General features: G+C 47.6%; 1 protein-coding gene across 2 annotated transcripts in view; it reads right to left on the reverse strand.

Moving 5' to 3' along the window:
- The window catches only part of VTCN1 (V-set domain containing T cell activation inhibitor 1), a 57,970-nt gene extending 53,675 nt beyond the window's left edge, over nt 1–4,295 (reverse strand). For both annotated transcript variants that reach the window (XM_044239004.1, XM_044239003.1), the window contains exon 1: nt 4,180–4,295. In XM_044239004.1, coding sequence (XP_044094939.1) covers nt 4,180–4,211 — 32 coding nt within the window. In that variant the 5' untranslated portion in view covers nt 4,212–4,295. The remainder of the gene's footprint in view (nt 1–4,179) is intronic.
- Nucleotides 4,296–19,135: the final 14,840 nt, after the last annotated feature.

The raw sequence follows: 19,135 nt of genomic DNA on the forward strand, positions 1-19,135 counted from the left end.
TATTCTAGCCTCCCTCATTTTGTGTTTCATGCACCTTTCTCAGGTAAAAAGATTCCTGCTCTTTCTCCACGAGTAACTTCCTTCCTTTGACAGGTCTTCATGAATCCAATTGTTGCTGGTGAGTTCCCCCAGTCTTCTAACTGAAGAGTCAGAAGAAGACTAGATGAAGAATCCAGGGGAAAGTAAAGAAGGAAAGGAGGGAGGAGAGGGGAGGAGGGAGGGAGGGAGGGAAAGCAAAACAAAAATTTGAACTTTGTGCCGGCTGAGCCGCGTTTCTGCTACAGCTGTGTCTCTGATTTCAGGAAGGAGAGCTGTCACATGTTACAGCTCTCTGGTGTTCTCTGCTGACTGTGCACCCATGAGCCCTTCTTCAGGCTAGACTGAGAGCCTTCTTGGCCTTGTTTGGGTGCAGGTTCTGCTTGGCAGTATGTTCTCTTCATTGTCTGAGCATATCCATGTGAGTTTTGCGGAAATGTTGCAGAGGCCGTATTTTTATCAGGATTGGATCTCTATCAGCACCAGACCTTACTGAGCCTAAATGACGCCCCTTCCAGCCCTGGGACCTCTATGAAACTTTTCTCCGTTGACATCCCTGAGACTTACCTATCCTGGTCTCTTCTCTCCCTTTCCCACCATGGACTCCCAGTTCTTTCTTTGACTCCTCTTCCTCTGCCCACCCTTAAAATTTGGTTTTCTTTAGTTTCCCATCCCTGCCTCCTTACCCCTCTCTCTGTGCTTTCCTTAGAAGACATGCCAGGTGATCGATCATTCCCTGCCTGTGAGTCATTGACTCTCAATTGCTATCTCCAGGCCTGGCTTCTCTTGGTTTCAGCTGCATGCCTTCCACTGCCTGTTGAACATCTCCAGCTAGAGGTCCCAGGGGAATTTCAAATTCATCATATACCAGAGTTAACTAACTCTCATCTCCCCTCACTCTTCTCTATTCACTCTGTGCAGTACAAAAACGGGGGCGGGGGGCGTTCCAGACTCCGCCCTTCGCCTCACCTACTCCTACTCTGCACCACCCTACCTGTCCCTCCATTCATTTATCATATATTACTGATTTTAAGTTCTAAACCTTCCTGGAATTGATCTTCCCCTGTAGATCCCTGCTATCATTCTCTACTTGAAGTCCTCATTATTTCTTATACTTTGGACCACAGCTGTTTCTCCTGGCCTCCAGGCTCAATGCCTTCATATCCATTCTCCTTCCACAGAGGTATGTGGAGTAACCCACGTAAGAGGAAAACCACCAAGATTCTCCTGCTTGAGAGCCTTCATCGGCTCCTCATCGCAACAGCAAATTCCTAACTTTGAGCCTGGCAGATAAGGCCTAAACATGACCTGGATCTACCTCTCCTGTTTCATCCCAGAACTCCCTGCCTCATGCTTCATACACTGATGATGATGCTAGGAGAGTAGCGTGTAGCTTTCCAACACCCCATGCTGGCTCATGAGTTCTATTCTATTCTATTCTTTCCTCTGCCCAGTGTCCTTCCCACCCTTCTTCATCTGGATCCCACTAACTCATCCTTTAAGACTTAATCCAGCCATCACCTGGCTTAGGAAACCTTCCCCCAAAACCTCAGGTTAGGGAATTTCTGCTGTTGCCTCCTGCTCTTATTATCTCTTGACCTATGAAGAGCAGGTTGGAATGATCTGTCTGGGAATCCTTCTCCTCATTAGGCTATAATCTCATCAAAGCCTTAGCTCCTTTTTCCCCAGTCCCTAGTCCAACACCCCACATATAGTAGGTACTCAGTTAATGTTGTTGATCAGAACATAACCTCAGTGAGCAGGGGTCATGAATTTTCCACGCTTGGACTCCTAGCAGGTCCTCAACAAATGTCCCATGGGCAAATGCTGTTCCTGTTGACAGCGATAATGGGAAGAGGGGAGGAAAATTCTGATCACATAGTGCTTAAATATACTAAGGATGTCAGGCATAATAGAAACCGCACATCAGTATTTCATCCCGGAGTGGCATTCATCTTTGAGCACGAGATTTGAAGGTATTAGGCTCCCGGTAATTATTTAAGAGAGTAATCTACCACCAAGCCCTCTCATAAGCTCTCCCACATCACCAACGGTCATGATTGCCTCAATAAAAGGAATTATTATGAATTAAGAAAATTATGGCAAAGAAAGAGGGTTTGAGGGCCAAGAGTAGACCCTGGGTTCCCTCAAGTGGGCTCCCATGGTTCCCTGGGATGAATTCTCCAGACCCTGCTTCCCACGAAGCCCACCCATTGACCCTCTTCCCAGTAGCCTCTTTGCACAAAAGCTCTGCTGCTCCATGGCTTGTCATTGCTTTTGCAATTGCAGAGCCTAAATAGCTAATGAGGCATGCTGGGGCCAACAAGAGGAGCCTCTGTGGATTCCATTTGGTCTCTGAAGGGTGGGGGAATATGCATTTTGAACACCCACTTCCTGCTAATCCTCCCACCAAACCAGTCAGGCTGGTTGTAATGTATTATTAGAAAGCCCACACATCCATCTTTAGAACAACAGAGTCACTTGTTGCATGAGGAGTGTTTCACATCTATAGAACCAGAATGGAGGAATGGGGGTGGGGGAAGCTGGGACAGGCAGGTCAGGGACGGGGGTGGGGGCGAGCATGGCCCAGAGGACAGAGCTTGGGTTTCAGAATTAGGTAGAGTGGATTTAAATGCTGCCCTGTCCCCTGCACGCTGTGTGGCCTCGAGCCCATGACTTAACTTCTCTGAGGCAATGATGAACTCTCATGGGCTCTGGTGAGGATTAAAGGAGGCTTCTGTATGGCACCTAGCCCAGGGCATGGAGAAAAAAGGTGCTGGCAAAATACCAGTTCCTCTGACGTCAGTGCTTCCTGGGGTGTTCTTGCAGGGCAGAAAAGCCCCAATGGATGCCCTCCACTACCTGCTGCTTCTCCTGGGAGCAGAGTGTTCTTACCAGCCACAAGAAGGGAAGTGCTGCCCAGCACCCTTACTGGCCACACAGACCCCCCTACCCCCGCCCCGGCCAACCCCTGTTGCAGGACTAGCTATTCCAGATAGACACAAGGGATGGAGCTGCCATTCTGTTTGAAGGGAGAGAATTTTCCAGGCTGCACTGCGAAACAATATTCCTTCAACATCTCGACAAACTTTACTGTTAATCTGAGCTTTCCTTTCCTCCTTCCCTCTGTTCTTTTCCTCTCACTAGAAAAAAACACCACGAAATGAGAGGACTGGTCTCTCAAACAATGCCCAGAACCAACAGGTACCAGCCTTCCTGTCTTCCCAAACACCATCATGAGTTGTGACGAACAATGAATCACCAGCCCTCTCAGAAAAACCCTTCCTTCACTTTCCATCTCTTTCTTTGCAGAAAAGGAAGTGATGTCCTGAGGGGAAAAGAAGCAACTAGAGGTAGCTAAGTGAGAGGAGCAAAGCATAAGGGACAGGCTTTCTCCTTTCTTCATGATGGGGGTCTAGGCTCGCCCCTGCTCTCAGCTTTGGATTCTCCAGTCCATCAGCTCTACTGCCTTCTGCATTTGTGCCTCCAATGCTTTCTTCCTGGGTCCTTCCCTGCTCCGCCCCAGCCCCCAGGGTGAGCAGACTCTGGGGCCTTAGCAAAGGCCTGCATTCTCAGCAGCAGCTGCAGGGGTCTCCTCCCCAAGGAGTCCCCGAAGAACTAGGGACCCCATCCTGGAGCTGGGGGTGGAGGGAGGGTGTTGGTGCAGGTTACGCAGCAGTACTGGGAAGTCACACCCCCAGAGAAGGTCAGAGAATGCTCACCTGCTTCATCCCAGGGACCGCATAGTGAGCTCCCCTACATCCCTCCCATCATTAGTCACTGGTGTCCTTCCATCCCAGCACGCAGCCCCATGCTACCCTGCTCAGTGCCCCCCACCCCCGCCAAGAACCTTGATGTCTCAAGGAGCACTTAGACTGAGAGCTCTCAGGTTCCCTGATCCAGAGCTGCCTGCGCAGGCGCCAGCTCTCCATGGCAGAAAACCAGCCTAACCCTGAATAAGTGCCCTGAGTGGTTGGGGTGTGATGCTCAATCAAGTCCGGTGAGGCTCAGGTCTGGCCAGGCTTCTTGCCAGCCCAATGCTGGGTCGGATAAGGGTACAGGTAGCCCAGGAGTCCTCAGCAACCCCCCTAAAGACCTCACCCCTATTCCCTTCACCAGCTAAGCTCGAGAAGAGTACCCTACCTCCAGAAGATGATCTGCCCCAGGGAAGCCATGGTGAGGGGAAGGGTCCCTTCCCTCCGTGTGCTGGCTGCTGGGGGACGTGGAGCTGCTGCTGCCCTCCCGGAGCTGTGACTCACAGCCAGCTCTCGTGTGCTGGCCTTAAATAGTGTGCTCAGGCCGGGAGTGGTGCGTGGCGGCAGACGGCTCAGGTATGAGGAAACAGGGCTGCCGGGCAGAAGTCCCCGCAGGCGCAGAGACTGCCTGCTCCCAGCCAGCCTGGGGAGGCTGAGCTTGCAGAGCTGCCTCTCTGGGCCCTGACCTGGCCGGAGGGGAAGAGGCAACAGCTGTCTGGACCCCCGGCTTCAGGGTCTTTATGCAGCACACGTCTTCTCCTCCTGACTCTGGAAGGGAGCAGTAGGGGTAATTTAATCTCCAAATAAGAATGGCCTGGAATAGCTCAAACTGTCAGGCCGTGCCAGGAATCAGGGAGGATGGAGTCCCTCTCCTTGGGGGCAGCGGATGATCAGAAAGAGGCTGGTCCCAACCGGTGTGGTATCTCCAGGAGGGAATTCATGCCAAGAGACCCCAGGAGGGCTGTGAGTGGGGATAACAAGAGGGCTGGGTTTGTTGCCGAGGACAGAGTTCCCCCTCGGCCCCTGAGACAGCCCAGCTGGGATGGCAGACGTCTTTAGGCTTCTTCTCAGCAAAAGGGGGAGAGGACTTGCCCTGCCCACCTCACCATCACTTTCACACTCCCAAGAGACACTGACTGACATTCCCCAGAACCTAGTGCTGTTGGGAGAGTGGGTGAGAAAAATTGACCTCCGACATTTAATCTAGCCCTCAGATTTGCAAGGAGGCAGGAAGTTCTGAAGGCATAAAGCCTTTTCTCTTCCTCTTGTCCTATTGTTTCATCCATACCCTCAGTACCCTGGAGGAGGGCCCTGGAGAGTAAACACCCACTGCCTACCTGACTGCTGATTTCAGGGTAAAGCACCCCAGGAGTTCAGCCGCGTGATTCCAGTGTTGGTGCACTGGCTGCTGGAACAAGCATGGAGGATGCCGGGAAAGGAAGGCAGAACCAGACAGGAGGTTGCGGGGAGACAACAAGGAAGAGGGTCGTTTAACAGTGGAGAGATCTTTAAGAGTCACCCAGAGCCAGGTCCAATTGACTTTTAGTAATCTCTACGCCCAGTGTGGGGCTTGAACTCATGACCCCGAGATCAAGAGTTGTGTGCTCTTCCAACTAAACCAGCCAGGTGCCCCCACCTCCCAAATTCTTAATTAATCATGCAACTCTGGGCAAATTACCTTTCTTCAAGGTATCTTGAAATCCATGAGAGGAGGTCCATGTGCCTTCACTTTCCCCAGAGGAAGTAAAGGGAATGCCTGGAACCAAGGAATTGTCTGGGCTAATTGGATTTTCCCCAATTGGCCACCTGGCAGATGATGCCACCAGGGGGAGCGGTGATTTCCACAATTCCTATACATCTGAGCCCACCCCGGAGGCACAAGGTTTCTGCCCAGTTCCTCAAAAAGCCTTAAAAACAGCAGCATCACCTCCAACACCTTGGAGAAGGGCCACTGAGTCTGTGTCCCCCAGTCACCCATCATCACTACGGGACCGACCATAAGAAGGCCCTGAAGGGAAAACCAAGAAGGTGCGCTGAGATGCCCCTGCAGGAGAGAGGGTGATGGAGAGGCAGCTTCCGTTTGGGGGCTGGCTAGAGGAGCATCTCTGCCACCAGGGCAAGCACTAGCAGGCAGGGGGCTGGAGCTAAAGGCGTTCTGCCGCCTCTGGAGAAGCAGACAGACATTGCTTTGTCTCTGACTCGAAAGCCTGGAAAGCAATGCACATAAAATAATGGAAAAATCACTGCAAAGCAACAGACCAATATTGCAAGACAGTAGAACAACATAAACGTGTGTGTGTGTGTGTGTGTGGTGCGTGCGCGCGCGCGGTGTGAAGGAGTAAGAGACAGAGACTTTGAGACGTTGATCTCTCCAGGATTCCAGAGCCTCTCTTGACATTTTCTTCTCCTGGAAATGCAGAAGCCTCTCACTCTGTCCTGTGCCCAGGCCATCTTTCTTCCTGTAAGGGTTGGGGGTTCTCTGTGATTCTGGCCTCTGCCTTCTCTTCTCAGAGCTCACATGTTCCCTGGGGGACCTCAGCTGTCCTCTGCTTCCGCTGCCCCTGTGTCTGAAGATCCCATCGTCTGGACCCCCTCACCACCCCCACCCCCGCTCCTGTGTGAGCCCAGCCCCACACATCCAGGCGCTTAGTGGGCATCTCCACTCATTGCTCTATAGGGACCACGAACACATCCCAGCCAGAACCGAACAAGTCCCAGCTGGAATGCTTTATCTTCCGTCCTCAACCCCACTGCTCCACCTCTGTTAGAGCTCTTGGAAAGTGGTGGCATCATCTGCCAGGTGGCCAAGGCAGAAACCTGAAAACCACCCTCTCCTCTTTTCACTGAAGCCCTACATCCATGTCCCCACTCCCCCACCCCCCACCAGGTCTCCCAAGGCTTCCTGCCTGTAATTGTTTGCTCGGGTTGCCATAGTGAAGTACTACAGATGAAACCATAGAGATTGATCATCTCATAATTGTGGAGGCTGGAAGTCTGAGCTACTGTAGCAGCAGTAGCTCTTCTTCTGAGACCTCTCCCCTTGGTCTGTAGAGAGCTGTCTTCTCCCTGTGTCTTCACGTGGTCTTCCTTCTGTGTGTCTCCACCTTCTAATCTCACAAGCACCACAATTGGGTAGGATTCGAGCTCACATTATGGCCATGACCTTTAACTTTATCATGTCTTTGAAGACCTTCTCCCCAAACACACAGTCACGTTCTGAGGCACCAGAGGCTAGGACTTCCACACATGAATTTTTTCAGGGGAGAACCGAATTCAGCCCATCACCTTGCTTTATGGCTTCCAATCCACCCCCTTCTCTCTCTTCCCGGTAGTATTACCTAAATTCAATCCCTCATAATTTCTCATTTGAAGTGAATTTTAAATAGTTTTTTATGTCACTGTCTTGCCCCCAGATTGCCCCTGTATGTGCTGATTTACCCACCTCTGCTGGAATGACCTTTCTTTCTTTCTTTCTAAATTTTATTTATTTATTTGAGAGAGTGTGTGTGAGAGAGAGCATGAGTGGGCAGAAGGAGAGGGAGAAGCAGGCTCCCCACTGAGCAAAGAGTCTGATGTGGGGCTCAATCCCAGGACCCTGGGATTATGACCTAAACCGAAGGCAGATGCTTAACTGACTGAGCCACCCAGGCAATCCTGGAATGATCTTCATAAAATGCAAATCCAACCAGACTGTTAGGGTCCGTGATCAAAGGAACGAGACTGATACAAAGCGAAGGTCAAGCAAAACTTTATTTCGCGCCAAGCATCATGAATCGCACTGACCGGTCAGGGCTTTCTTTTATAAAAGATGACAACTTTGACCCCGGCGAGCCTACTCCCAATGAGGTTGCTGACATCTAGGTCGTTTCTCACTGTGTCACTGCTGAGGGTCCTGGAGTGCGGGGCAGGGCCGCTGGCACCGCAGGCGTCAAGGGACCGCTGACAACTGGACGGCAGATGTCTCAGGACCGCAGGCGTCGAGGGACCGCTGACAACTGGACCGCAGATGTCTCAGGACCGCAGGCGTCGAGGGACCGCTGACAACTGGACCGCAGACGACTGGACTGCTGGGCCGCCGGAGGCTGCAGGCTGCAGGCGATGGCTCGGGGCCGCCGCCGGAGGCTGGAAGCTGCAGGCGGCGGCGCTCGGGGCCGCCGCCGGAGGGTGCAGGCGGCGGCGCTCGGGGCCGCCGCCGGAGACTGCAGGCGGCGGCGCTCGGGGCCGCCGCCGGAGGCTGGAGGCTGGACCGCCAAACGCGGTTATAGCTCTTACAAGAGCTGTTACAGCTCTTCTATACACCGTTGACTCCCCTGCTCTTCTGCGACTTCCACCGCTCTCCGCTCCACTTCACCGCTCTCCGCCGACTTCCACCGCTCTCCGCACCGCTTCACCGCTCCTGTAGCAGCCGCTGCTCTCCTGCAGCAGCCCCCGGCCCTCCTGCAGGAGCCCCCCTTGGCAGCCTGGCAGAGCAACCTTTATGGGGGTGGTTGAGCCCCGCCCCTACACAGGTGGCCAATTGAATTTCAACCTTCCCAGCGGATATACATACGGCCTACTGATTGGATGACTCCAGTCAGTCTGCCCCACCCTTACACAGACCACTTGCCAGGTTAAAATGATCAATGGTTCCCCAGTACCTGGGGTCTGGCCTCTGCCTACCTCTCCAGACTTTGCTACTTAACTCTTGCCTTCTCCCTGCTCGCTCTGGGTACCAGGCCTGCTGAGCTGCTTTGGGTTTCCCCAAAATGCCACATTCTCCCAAGCCACCCTGCCTTTGTGTGTGCTGCTCTGTCTGCCTGGAATCCACACCTTGCTTTTCCTTGTTGGATATAAATACTCCGGGAAACTTTCCCCGACTGCTTCAATCTGGCGGGTGCCAGACCCTGAGCTCCCATGTGAACCTCGTGCTTGCTTCTGTGTTCCAGAATGGTGACTGTTGACTCATCTGACTCCTGAGCTAGACACCCCTTAAAAATAGAAAAGGCATTCTTATTCCTTTTTTTTTTTTTTTTTGCATTTCACCCCAGTATCAGGCATGCACCACAGAAAGGATCATTATGTGTTTGTTGAAAAATGCACATTTTTCTTCCACAGCACACAATGATAGTGCTATTTCCTGTTTATGCATCTATCTCATCGCTAGTCTGTGAGCAGCTAGGGGATAAAAACTATGCCTCATTCATCTTTGTGTCACCGGGTCCTAGCACCGTGCCAGACACATAAAAAGGACGTGGTAATGTTTGATGGATGGGTGAGCAGGGATCAACCTGAGGTGTGATCCGTCAAACACTTTCTGGAGATGTCTTGTGAGCTGGATCGACACTATTCCAAGCAGGAGAGAACACGTTGCATTTGAGCTAGAGGAACGATTTAGAATTAGCACAAAAGGAAAGCAGATGTGTGAAACAAAAGACAGCCTCTGTGTTCTCCTTGTCTATCTTGGGGAGGGAGACACAGAGACCAAGGCCAACTTAAGGTCTCTCGAAGATTCTCATGAATTTTTTAAAAAATTCATTCAACAACCTAGTCTCCCAGAGCTGTCTTTTGTCATTGAGTATCTGCACATTTCCCTGGGTACCAGCTTAGAGTTTTTCCCTCATAGCCTCTTCTGGCTGACAGACTACCCACAGATGACTTTGTACTTTATGAGCCCGTGCGAGCCTTACCATAACACTATGGGGTGAGTTTTACAAATGGGAAGCTGAGGCCCAGGGATTTGACCAAAGTCCATAATTTGGGTTTCCCCAGGCCGACTCAGCTGTGTGTATAGATGGGACCACAGCAATGAAAGTAGTAAAGGGATCGCTACCTTCTACGACAGAAGCTCCGGATGTCTGCAAGGGTTGTCTTGGAAAATTTCTGCACCTTTTACAAAGGTTCTCAGGAAAGCAAACTGTGGCAGATTCTTACACTGAAAGGTCCCCAAGGAACCAGGGCTTGGTGGATCTAAGCCCTTGTGCAAGCCCCTCCCACACAGGCTCTGAGCGTGGCCACCATGTGATGTAAGCAGAGGTCAGAGAAGGGCTAATGCAGCGGTGCTTACGCTCTCTGGCTGCCACCTTGTGATAAAGTCTGTGGAACAGAGGAAAGCCAAACCAGCAGACATTCCCGAACATCAACCAGCCCCCACTGACCGACCAGCTGGCCACTGCCACGTGAATGACCTTGGGTGACTAGAAGAATCACTCAGCTGAGCCCAGCCCAAATTACTGACCCTCATAATCATGAACAAATAACATGGTTGTTTCAAGCCACAGTTTAGGGGGTGGTTTGTTACATCAGGAATAGTCAGCCTCTTCTTTCTTCTTATTCTGCTCCGGGTTTCTTTCTGGCGATGGCTGCCTTCGGAGTCCCTTCTGATGTCATCTCACCATTTACTACTGCCGGGACCTGTAGAGTCAACAGCAAAAGGGGTGTCTTGCTTCCAAATTGGAATGGTGTTTCATGGAGCACCCGGTATGCTGAGCCATGTCACAGGTGCACGCACGCGTGCGCACACACACACACACCTCAGATTTAACATACAAGAGTTTGCTGTTGAATGTACCATCAGGAAAGAAAGAAAGAGGGGCTCTCCGCTGCCCAAAGCAGCTACTACACCCACACCTCTGCGCTTATTCACACCTATTTCCCCAATACACTAGCACGCGCTAAGACCTGTTCTGAGAGATACCTTATGGTTAGGGGGGCTTTGGAATCTTACGATACTCAGCTGGAGGCAAAGAGATCTCATAATACTCCACAGAGCTGGGGAGAGCAGATATTGTCATCCTCATGGAGAACACTTCAAAAAGGATAATTGAAGGGGATGCTGCCATCTGGTAAAATATTAAGGAGTTATCATTTTGTTTGAGACCTGGACTTTCTCTTGCTAGTTGCTAGTGCTGTCTTCTTAGTAAAGAGTTCATTGCTTTCTCCCTGGGCAGGCTAGGGGCCAGTATTCCCGCAGATGCCATGCTAGCTCTCAGTGCTCCCTCCTTCATCTTTCAGCAAAGCCCCTGTTTTCACGGCCAAGGCCCAATGTGCCGGAGCCTGGATGCGTTTCCCGACCAGCTGACTCCAAAGTCAGCACCGTTCCCCACTTCGCGTTCACAGACAGCATTGCTAGATCAGCGTTGCTAATCTCGTGTGGCTCCAGAAACCCTTCCAAAAGAGCATAGAGGAGGCCCCTCCCAAGCCAATGGAGAGGTTCCTTGTCTTTGTTTGCTCGGGCTGCCATCACCAAGAACTGTATTATGCAGCAGATACGAATCATCTCATGATCCTGTAGGCCGGAAGTCTGACGCTAAGGTGTTGGTTGGGTCGGTTCCTTTTGTGGGTTCTGAAGAAAGGGTTTGTTCCAGGCCTCCCTCCTTGGCTTGTGGATGGCTGTCTTTACCCTGTGTATTCATATCATCTTTCCTTGGTACATGTGTGTGTCCAAATGTCCCTTTTTGTAAAAATACCAGCCACATTGGATCAAGACTCATCTTACTGAGCTCATTTTAACTCGAGCATCTCTGTAAAGACCCCCTTCTCCGAATAAGGGCTGGGAGTCAGCACTTCAATATATCTTTTTAGGGAGGCATAATTCAACTCACAACAGTCCCCTAGGTGAGGCCTCCTCGTCCTCCCTTTCTGTCCTCTGCTGCTCTAGACTATACTCGTTTTTCGTGCCTTCCGATCTGAGCAGATACAAGATCTGGGGACCAGATGTTGGGATGGGGCTCCCATCTGGGAGGTATAACCAGAGACCAGCAGCGAGGTTCCTTCACTAGCTGGTGAGATGCGGTCCCCAGCCTCCTTCGGGTTCCATGGGTGTTTCTTTCCAAATCTGCACATTAGCCAAAAGCACAATTCTGAAATACTGAAATGTTGTTCCCAAATATTTACTGTCCCTCCTCAGGAGAGGATCCCATTGACATCAAGATTGGTTGTGCAACTTGTGTTAGCCAATGAAATGAGAGTGGAAGGGATGTGTGTGACCTCCAGGAGGAAGCTGGGAGAGGCCGTCTGTGTTGGATCATGGTCTCTTTCCTGCGTAAGACTGGGAGTATTCTAGATGAAGGACGGTTCATCAGTCTGGGCCCATGTAAGCAAAGTTGGTGTGGAGCAGAGCTTATGCCAAACCCTGACGGACATCTAACATGAAATACGTTTTTCTTGTTAAAAGCCACCAAGATTAAGATTTGTTTGTAATTGGGTATGACTTGGTCTATCCTGACTGATACAGCAATCTTCCCAAATAGAAGAGGACTATTTGTTAGTTAGGAATATAAATGTGGAGGTCTTGGCTGGCTCAGTCAGTTAAGCACCCAACTCTTGATTTCAGTTAAGATCTCCATCTCAGGATTGTGAGATTGACCCCATGTTGAGCCCTGCACTGGGCATGGAGCCTGCTTGAGATTCTCTCTCCCTCTCCCCCTCACCCCTACTTATACGCTCTCTCTTTAAAAAAAATACATATATAGGGGCACCGGGGTGGCTCAGTGGGTTGGGCCTCTGCCTTTGGCTCAGGTCATGATCTCAGGGTCCTTTGGATCAAGCCCTGCTTTGGGCTCTCTGCTCGGTGGGGAGCTTTCCTCCCCCTCCCTTTCTGCCTGCCTTTCTGCCTACTTGTGATCTCTCTCTCTGTCAAATAAATAAATAAAATCTTTTTAAAAATACATGTGTATATTATATGCATTATATATATGTAAAAATGTGGAGTGAACACAAGGATAAATTTCAAGTGAATCAAAGTTTAAATGTAAGCAATGAAGTCATAAAAGAAGAAAATAGGAATTAACCTTAGAGTGGGGAAGGGCTTTCTACCGATGACTCAAGATTCAGAATCCATGAAATTGTATTATATAAAAATTTAAAACTGTGTAGAAAAACAAACTGACAAGTAGTAACACCAAGATAAAGAACCAAATAAACAAATCCCATAAGTGTGGTAGATTATTTGCAAAAATGGTCACAACTTTCTTCCTTTTATTTGTTTTTAAAGATATATTACTATTTTCAAAAGATTTTATTTATTTAATTGAGAGAGAGAGAGTGAAAGAGAATGAGTGGGGGAGAAGGGGCAAGGGAGAGGGAGAAGCAGGCTCCCTGCTGAGCAAGGAACCCAATGTGGGGCTTGATCCCAGAATCCTGGGATCATGACCTGAGCTGAAGGCAGACGCTTAACCGATTGAGCCACCCAGGTGCCCCTCTTTTTAAAGATTTATTTTATTTATTTTAGAAGAGAGAGAGAGAGAAAGAGTACAGGTGGAAGGGAGAGAGGGAAAGGGAGATAGAATCTCAAGCAGACATCACACTGGGCATGGACCCTTTCACGGGGCTCCATCCCAAGACTCTGAGATCAGGACCTGAGCCGAAACCAAGAGTTGGACACTTAACTGACTGTGCCACCCAGGTGCCCCAAATTTCTTGCCTTTATTCATACGCATGGCTATTCCTTTCCTACCTTGACTCTAGCCTTAGCCATGTCACTTGCTTTGGCCATCAGGACAATAATAAATATGACACAAGTAGAAGCTTCAAAATACCTGGGCATTGGTGCTTTACTCTCTTGCTATGTTTTGGAACCTGTGACCACCATGAATACTAGGTTAGCTTGCTGAATGGCTAGTGATCTCCATTAGCTCTACAGATAGTCAGCCACCAGACCTGTGAATGAAGGCATCAACCCTTGGGTGACTTCAGAGCATAGGTGAGTCCAGCTGACACCTGATCCAGCTACAGAGATCAGTGGTTTCAGTGGAGGCCAGACCTTAGCATTATGAGCAAATAAATGCTTGTTGTATTAAGTCAATATGTTTTGGGATGGTTTCTCTCTCTCTCTCTGTCTCTCTCTCTCTCTCTCACACACACACACACACACACACACAACTGATGCTACAAGCAAGATCAAAAGGCAAATGACAAATTGAGAAAGTTATTTGCAACTCATACTATAAATGAAGGGCTTCTACTTCTAACATAAAATTTTCCTTACAGAAATTTCCTTATAAATATTAAAGTTCAGCAACCCAATGGAAAAGGGGCAAAGGATATGAACATACAGTTTATAGTAAATAAAAGACAAATAGTCTTTTAAAATTATAAATGCCTAAAAAATAAAATAAAATTATGAATGCCTGCTTAAACTCATTTATAGTAAGATAAATTCAAAGCACAGCTACAGTGAGATGCTATTTTTATCTGTCAGCTTGGCAACAACCCACGGGTTTGACAACAAGGGTTGTCGAGAGTTTGGGTGAACAGGCACCCCCAGGCATTGCAAGCAGGAGGATAACTCATCAGAGGGCAGTTCGGCAGGTTGCCCTTCAGGTTGATTCCCTTAGGCAAATGGAAATTGGCTAACTTGAGGGCAAACCCAAAGTCAAGTTGGAACCTCAAGCTGAAACCATGGTTTCAAGCGACTATTTGTCACTCTCTGAAATCACAACCTTAGAGCATTTTCTTTTGTCCATCACAGCTGAGGCTAATGACCTCTGCTGGAACCTTGTAAATTGTTCTCTTACTTCAACAATAATGCCCGTAGTTGATTTCTCAGCCTGCCGTTCATGAGCTACGGGAAAACAGACTCCAAGCTGACTTGCATGATGTCATTCCTCTTCACAGTGGTAACAGTTAGGTAACAGTGTCCGCTTGACCCAGCAGCTAGGTTGGCTAGTGACTCTCATCTCCTATTAATTAAAGAAGGGTGAAAGCAGGCATCACATAAGGGGCTCTGGCAAGTATTTACTCAGATGTTTAAGGGACAAGAGGTTGTGTGTTTATCATTAGGTTTTACTTCTGACGCTGATCTGCTGCATGACCCTGAGGAAGTCCCTTCAACTTTCTGGGTCAGTTTCTTCATCTGTAAGGTTATCCTAGTGAAGATCGTTACATCGATCACCCTCCTCCTCTTTTCCCACTATGAGCACCAGTCTGTGCTACACATGGAAGTTAAAATACACTGCTTGGTGCCATGTATGTTTGTGCTTTTGTTTCTTTCTTTTTCTCAAGGGCAGGGGTCACGTTGCTTTTAACATTATATCCCACAGAGCATCAGCACAAGGCATTCCTCACTGTAGGCAAATGGAGGACTTTAGGCATGGGGAATCATTGGCCTGGTTTTCCTTTCTTTTCTTTTTTACATGTCATGAACTCTCACCCCATCTATTCTTTTCTTGGATCTCAATGACTTTATTTGTTCAGTTCACTGAGTCTTATAGTGGGTATTGCGATATGCCTCCCAGATCTTCCTTCAGAAGTGAAGGAATTATATCCTCAGCTCCTGAGAGTGTTGCTGGTACTAGACACTCAGCTGTCAGCCCATAACTCAATTGCTTAGATGAAGAGCCCTTCCTCCAAGGTCATGCCCCCTTCCTAGGGCAACCCCATGAATGACTGATCTATAGGGGCTTACACAGACCCAAGCTTGTAATTTTGTACAATTTGGTACAACTCTGAAAGACTGTCCCAGCTTGAGAGTTTCCCACTGGGTTGGCTAAGGAACCTTCTCCCTCTGACCAACTCTGTTTCTTTCTTTTCCCTTTTATAGCTCTTCATCCCAAGAATACTCCCTCATAGAAGTCATGCACAGAAAACCCTATCTCAGCGTCTGCTTCCCAGGGACCCCAGCCTATAACAAGCACCAGATATTGTTCTAGGTAGTGGGTTTAGAGTGGTGAACATGACCAGGCCTCTGTCCCCATAGAGCATTCACTCTATGGGAACAAGACAGATGATAAACAAACATGCATATAAGAAGTTAGATGTCATGAATAGAACAAGGGAGTTGGAAAATGACTTGGGAAGTGAGTGAGGAATACCATTCCTGATGAAAACTAAGGAGTAACTGGTGAGCAACAATCTGAATAAAATAAGAGAAAGGGACAAGATATTTTGGGAAAGAGTACTCTAGGCAGTTGGAAGAGCAACTTCCAAGACTTTAGGCCAAAGGAGCAGTGAGGAAGATGATAGCAGATGAGAACCAAGAGTCAGGTCAAATATGTCCTGATAATTCATTGTAAGGATTTTGGATTTTACCCTGCATGAGATGGGAAGACATTGGAAGTTATGAAGAGAGAATTTATGTGAGCTGACCAAGAAGAATCATCCCAGATGCAATGAAAATAATTGATTGGCTGGGATGTGAAAGAAGAAGCCAGGAGATCAGTTAGAAGACTACTTTTTAAGTCCAGGAGACAGCTGATGGTGTATGGGACAATTATAGTGATGGAGATGGTAATGGGGGTTCAAGGGGAATGCAGTGGTACAAGGATGGGATGGATGAAGACTACAGAGGATGGTTTACATTATTGTCAACATTCTATTTTCTGTATTGGGCTGTGGGTTCATAAGTAGTTATTATATTATTTAAAACAATAAAAATTTTAATGAAGGCCAAGCATTGATAAAACATGAGTGTGTCATCAACCAAAGGTTATGATTAATTCATTTCTATGCACTTGAAATTTAAAAGAAAAAAGAGAGAGAAAGAGAAATGTCCATTTGAAATCCAAGAGGAGATGCTGAATACATGAGTCTCAAATTTAGAGCCTGAATATAAATTTTAGTCATCAGCATATAGATGGGATGTAAAATGTGGGAGTCAGTATGACAGAAAAGAGATGTTTGAAGGCAGAAGTGGGAATATTCCAAAATTAATTGCTGATTAAGAACCAGCAAATGTGATTGAAAGGAGGGGCTGATAAGGTAAAGGGAAGGAGGCATGATTCCCTGGGTCAAATGACTGCTTGACAGGTCAAGTAAGATGAGGTCTAAGAATTGAATTTGGCAAATTGGAGGTCATGAGTGATCTCACAATTGCAGTAGAGTGGTAGAGATTAAAGTATGATTGGAGTGAGAGCAAGAGAGACAAAGAGGATAAGAAGTGGAGACAGTTAGTATAGAAACAATGCTTCTCTGGATTTGGCTATAAAAGGGTGATGAGGAATGGGGTGATAGCTGGAGGGATTATAGCCAAAAGAGGGACAATTTGAGTTGGGAGATATTATCCATTCCTCAATGAATATTTATTAAATACCTGCTAAGTGTCAGATACAAAATTATGCATTAGAAAATTTGTACTCAGCTCCTTCAGCAGATACTTTGGCCGCCCAAAGGCTACCCAAAGGCTGTTCTGTTGGATGGCGCTGTGCAGGTTGCCAGCACCCAAGCACATGCCAGAGCATCTCATTGCTTTCCTGCTCAGAGCTTTCTCCTAACCCAATCTGAATGCTGCTGGGAACCATCCAGTTGAGAGGAAAAACTGGTGATGCAGGAGAGGAGTCAACTGCAGGAGTAAAGTCTATGCTAGGGGCTGGGATACCATGTACATTTGGAAGAGTCAGCCTTGGATAGAAGCTGAGAGAAATTGTCCTTTGTGATCGTGGAAAGGAACAAATATGGGTAAGTTTACAAGGGTGTGGCTGCCTTTGCTATAGGAGTAAGTGGATATTCTCTTCAGATTAATTGTATTTCCTCTTTTTTAAAATTTTATTTATTTATTTGAAAAAGAGCACGAGCAGGGGCAGAGGGAGAAGGAGAAACAGACTCCCCTGCTGAGCAGGGAGTCTGACGTGGGGCTCAATCCCAGGACCTTGAGATCGTGACCTGAGCCGAAGGCAGATGCTTAACCTACTGAGCCACCCAGGTGTCCCAATTCTCGTTTCTCAGTGAACTGAAAAATTGAGTGTGAATTGCAGTGAAAGAGTCTGAGGTCTTTGGTGAGGAAAAAGTGTGAAATACTTGTCCATAACATTCACTGTACATGCTATGTACCAGACTCTGTTCTGGGCTCCTGGGATATACCAGTGAATAGAACAGAAATCCTTGCCTACTTAGAGTTCACACTCCAGTAAACTTACTAGAGAAATGTATTCAGACTGTCAGTTGGCACTTAGAATCCACCTGAGATTTGGCATCAGACTATAAATAAAAGAGGTTACGTGATTGATTATTGGTTAGTTGTTCAAGGGCATTATTGAATGGTCAGTGTAAGGGACAAAATGACTTCTTTTACCCTCTTAGGTTCTGTTCCCAGAACCTACAAATTAAAATGACAAAGACAGATTAACAGGAGAAAGGTTTATTTAGTCAGCACATGGGGTTTTCCAGAAAAGAAGTGAAAACCCAAAGAAGGGGTTAGACCCAGGGGTTTATATACCACTTTAACAAAGGGTGATAATTGGTGGTAAAGTGACTAGACAAAGGAAAGAAGGGGGCAGTTTGGGCTTCTCGGGGCAGTAAATTGTGGGAAGTTAACTAGGAAATGTGTGGTAGATAAAGGCTGTTTACTCAATAAGGTTTGTTATGAAGACTGAAGTTAGTGTTGTCTCCAGTGATAAGAGTCATCTCCAGTGATTAAAAGTATCCTCCTCTTCCTGATGTTAACAGGGGAGACATCTTTACAAATGGAAATTTGTGCTTCCTTTACAAAGAAAAATTTATCCCCTCCTGTTAGCCAGTAAGGGGAAGGCAGAGAGTTTCTCCTGTGTCTGCAATTTTTTAATTGCCTTCAGCTCAAAATAATCCTTAAGCCAAAGTGGCATATTTTGGGGTATCATATTCTGAACTCCACCATCAGCTAAGGAGGTCCTGATTCCCAACACAGTAGTGTGTGGAAACTATAAAGTAGGAATAGATAAATTAAACATAAAATGAATACTTTTTAATGTCTGTCTAAATGGAAGAAAACCCAGTTTTATTTATGACTCTACCTCCTACTCCCACCCTTCTTTATATCTCCGTTGCCGCTGCTCTAGTTCAAATTCTCCATTCTTGCCTGGACTATTTCAAGAGTTTCTTGACTTATTTCTCATTTCCATTATTTCTCCCTTCAAGCCAGTCTACAAAACCTCATTAGATTACTTTTCTGTAAATATAACCGTCAATGTGTCACTCTCCTGCTCGGAAGCCAAACTGCTTCTCAATCCCTACAGGATAAAGTCTACACTTATTTTTATTTTCAAGGCTCTTTTCAGTCTGACTCCCAATTTATCCATGCTATTCCTGCTTCCCCTATTCCCATATCCACATATCCTGTTCCATTAGACTAATTGGCTCAGGGGCTCTTAAACATTGCATGATCTTGACACACATCATGCTCCTTAGTTGGAAAACACAACCTCTCTGTCTACTTTAAGCACTTCTCCACACTTCATGGACTGCTCAAATAGCATTTTCTCTTACCCCTCCACCCCGCCTCACCTAATATTGCTGAGTGTTTATATCACTCTTGCAGTTCCTACATGTTACCTAACTTGCTAATTATCCTTTATGCATCTATTTCTCACCTCTCCAGCTAGATTATAAATTCTTAGTAAGAAGAAGCCATGCCTCATACTTCTCTGTCTGACCCTGGGTACTTTTGCTCTTGGGAA

The sequence above is a fragment of the Neovison vison genome, chromosome 2 (genome assembly GCF_020171115.1).
Source record: "Neovison vison isolate M4711 chromosome 2, ASM_NN_V1, whole genome shotgun sequence".
Classification (NCBI taxonomy): domain Eukaryota; kingdom Metazoa; phylum Chordata; class Mammalia; order Carnivora; family Mustelidae; genus Neogale; species Neogale vison.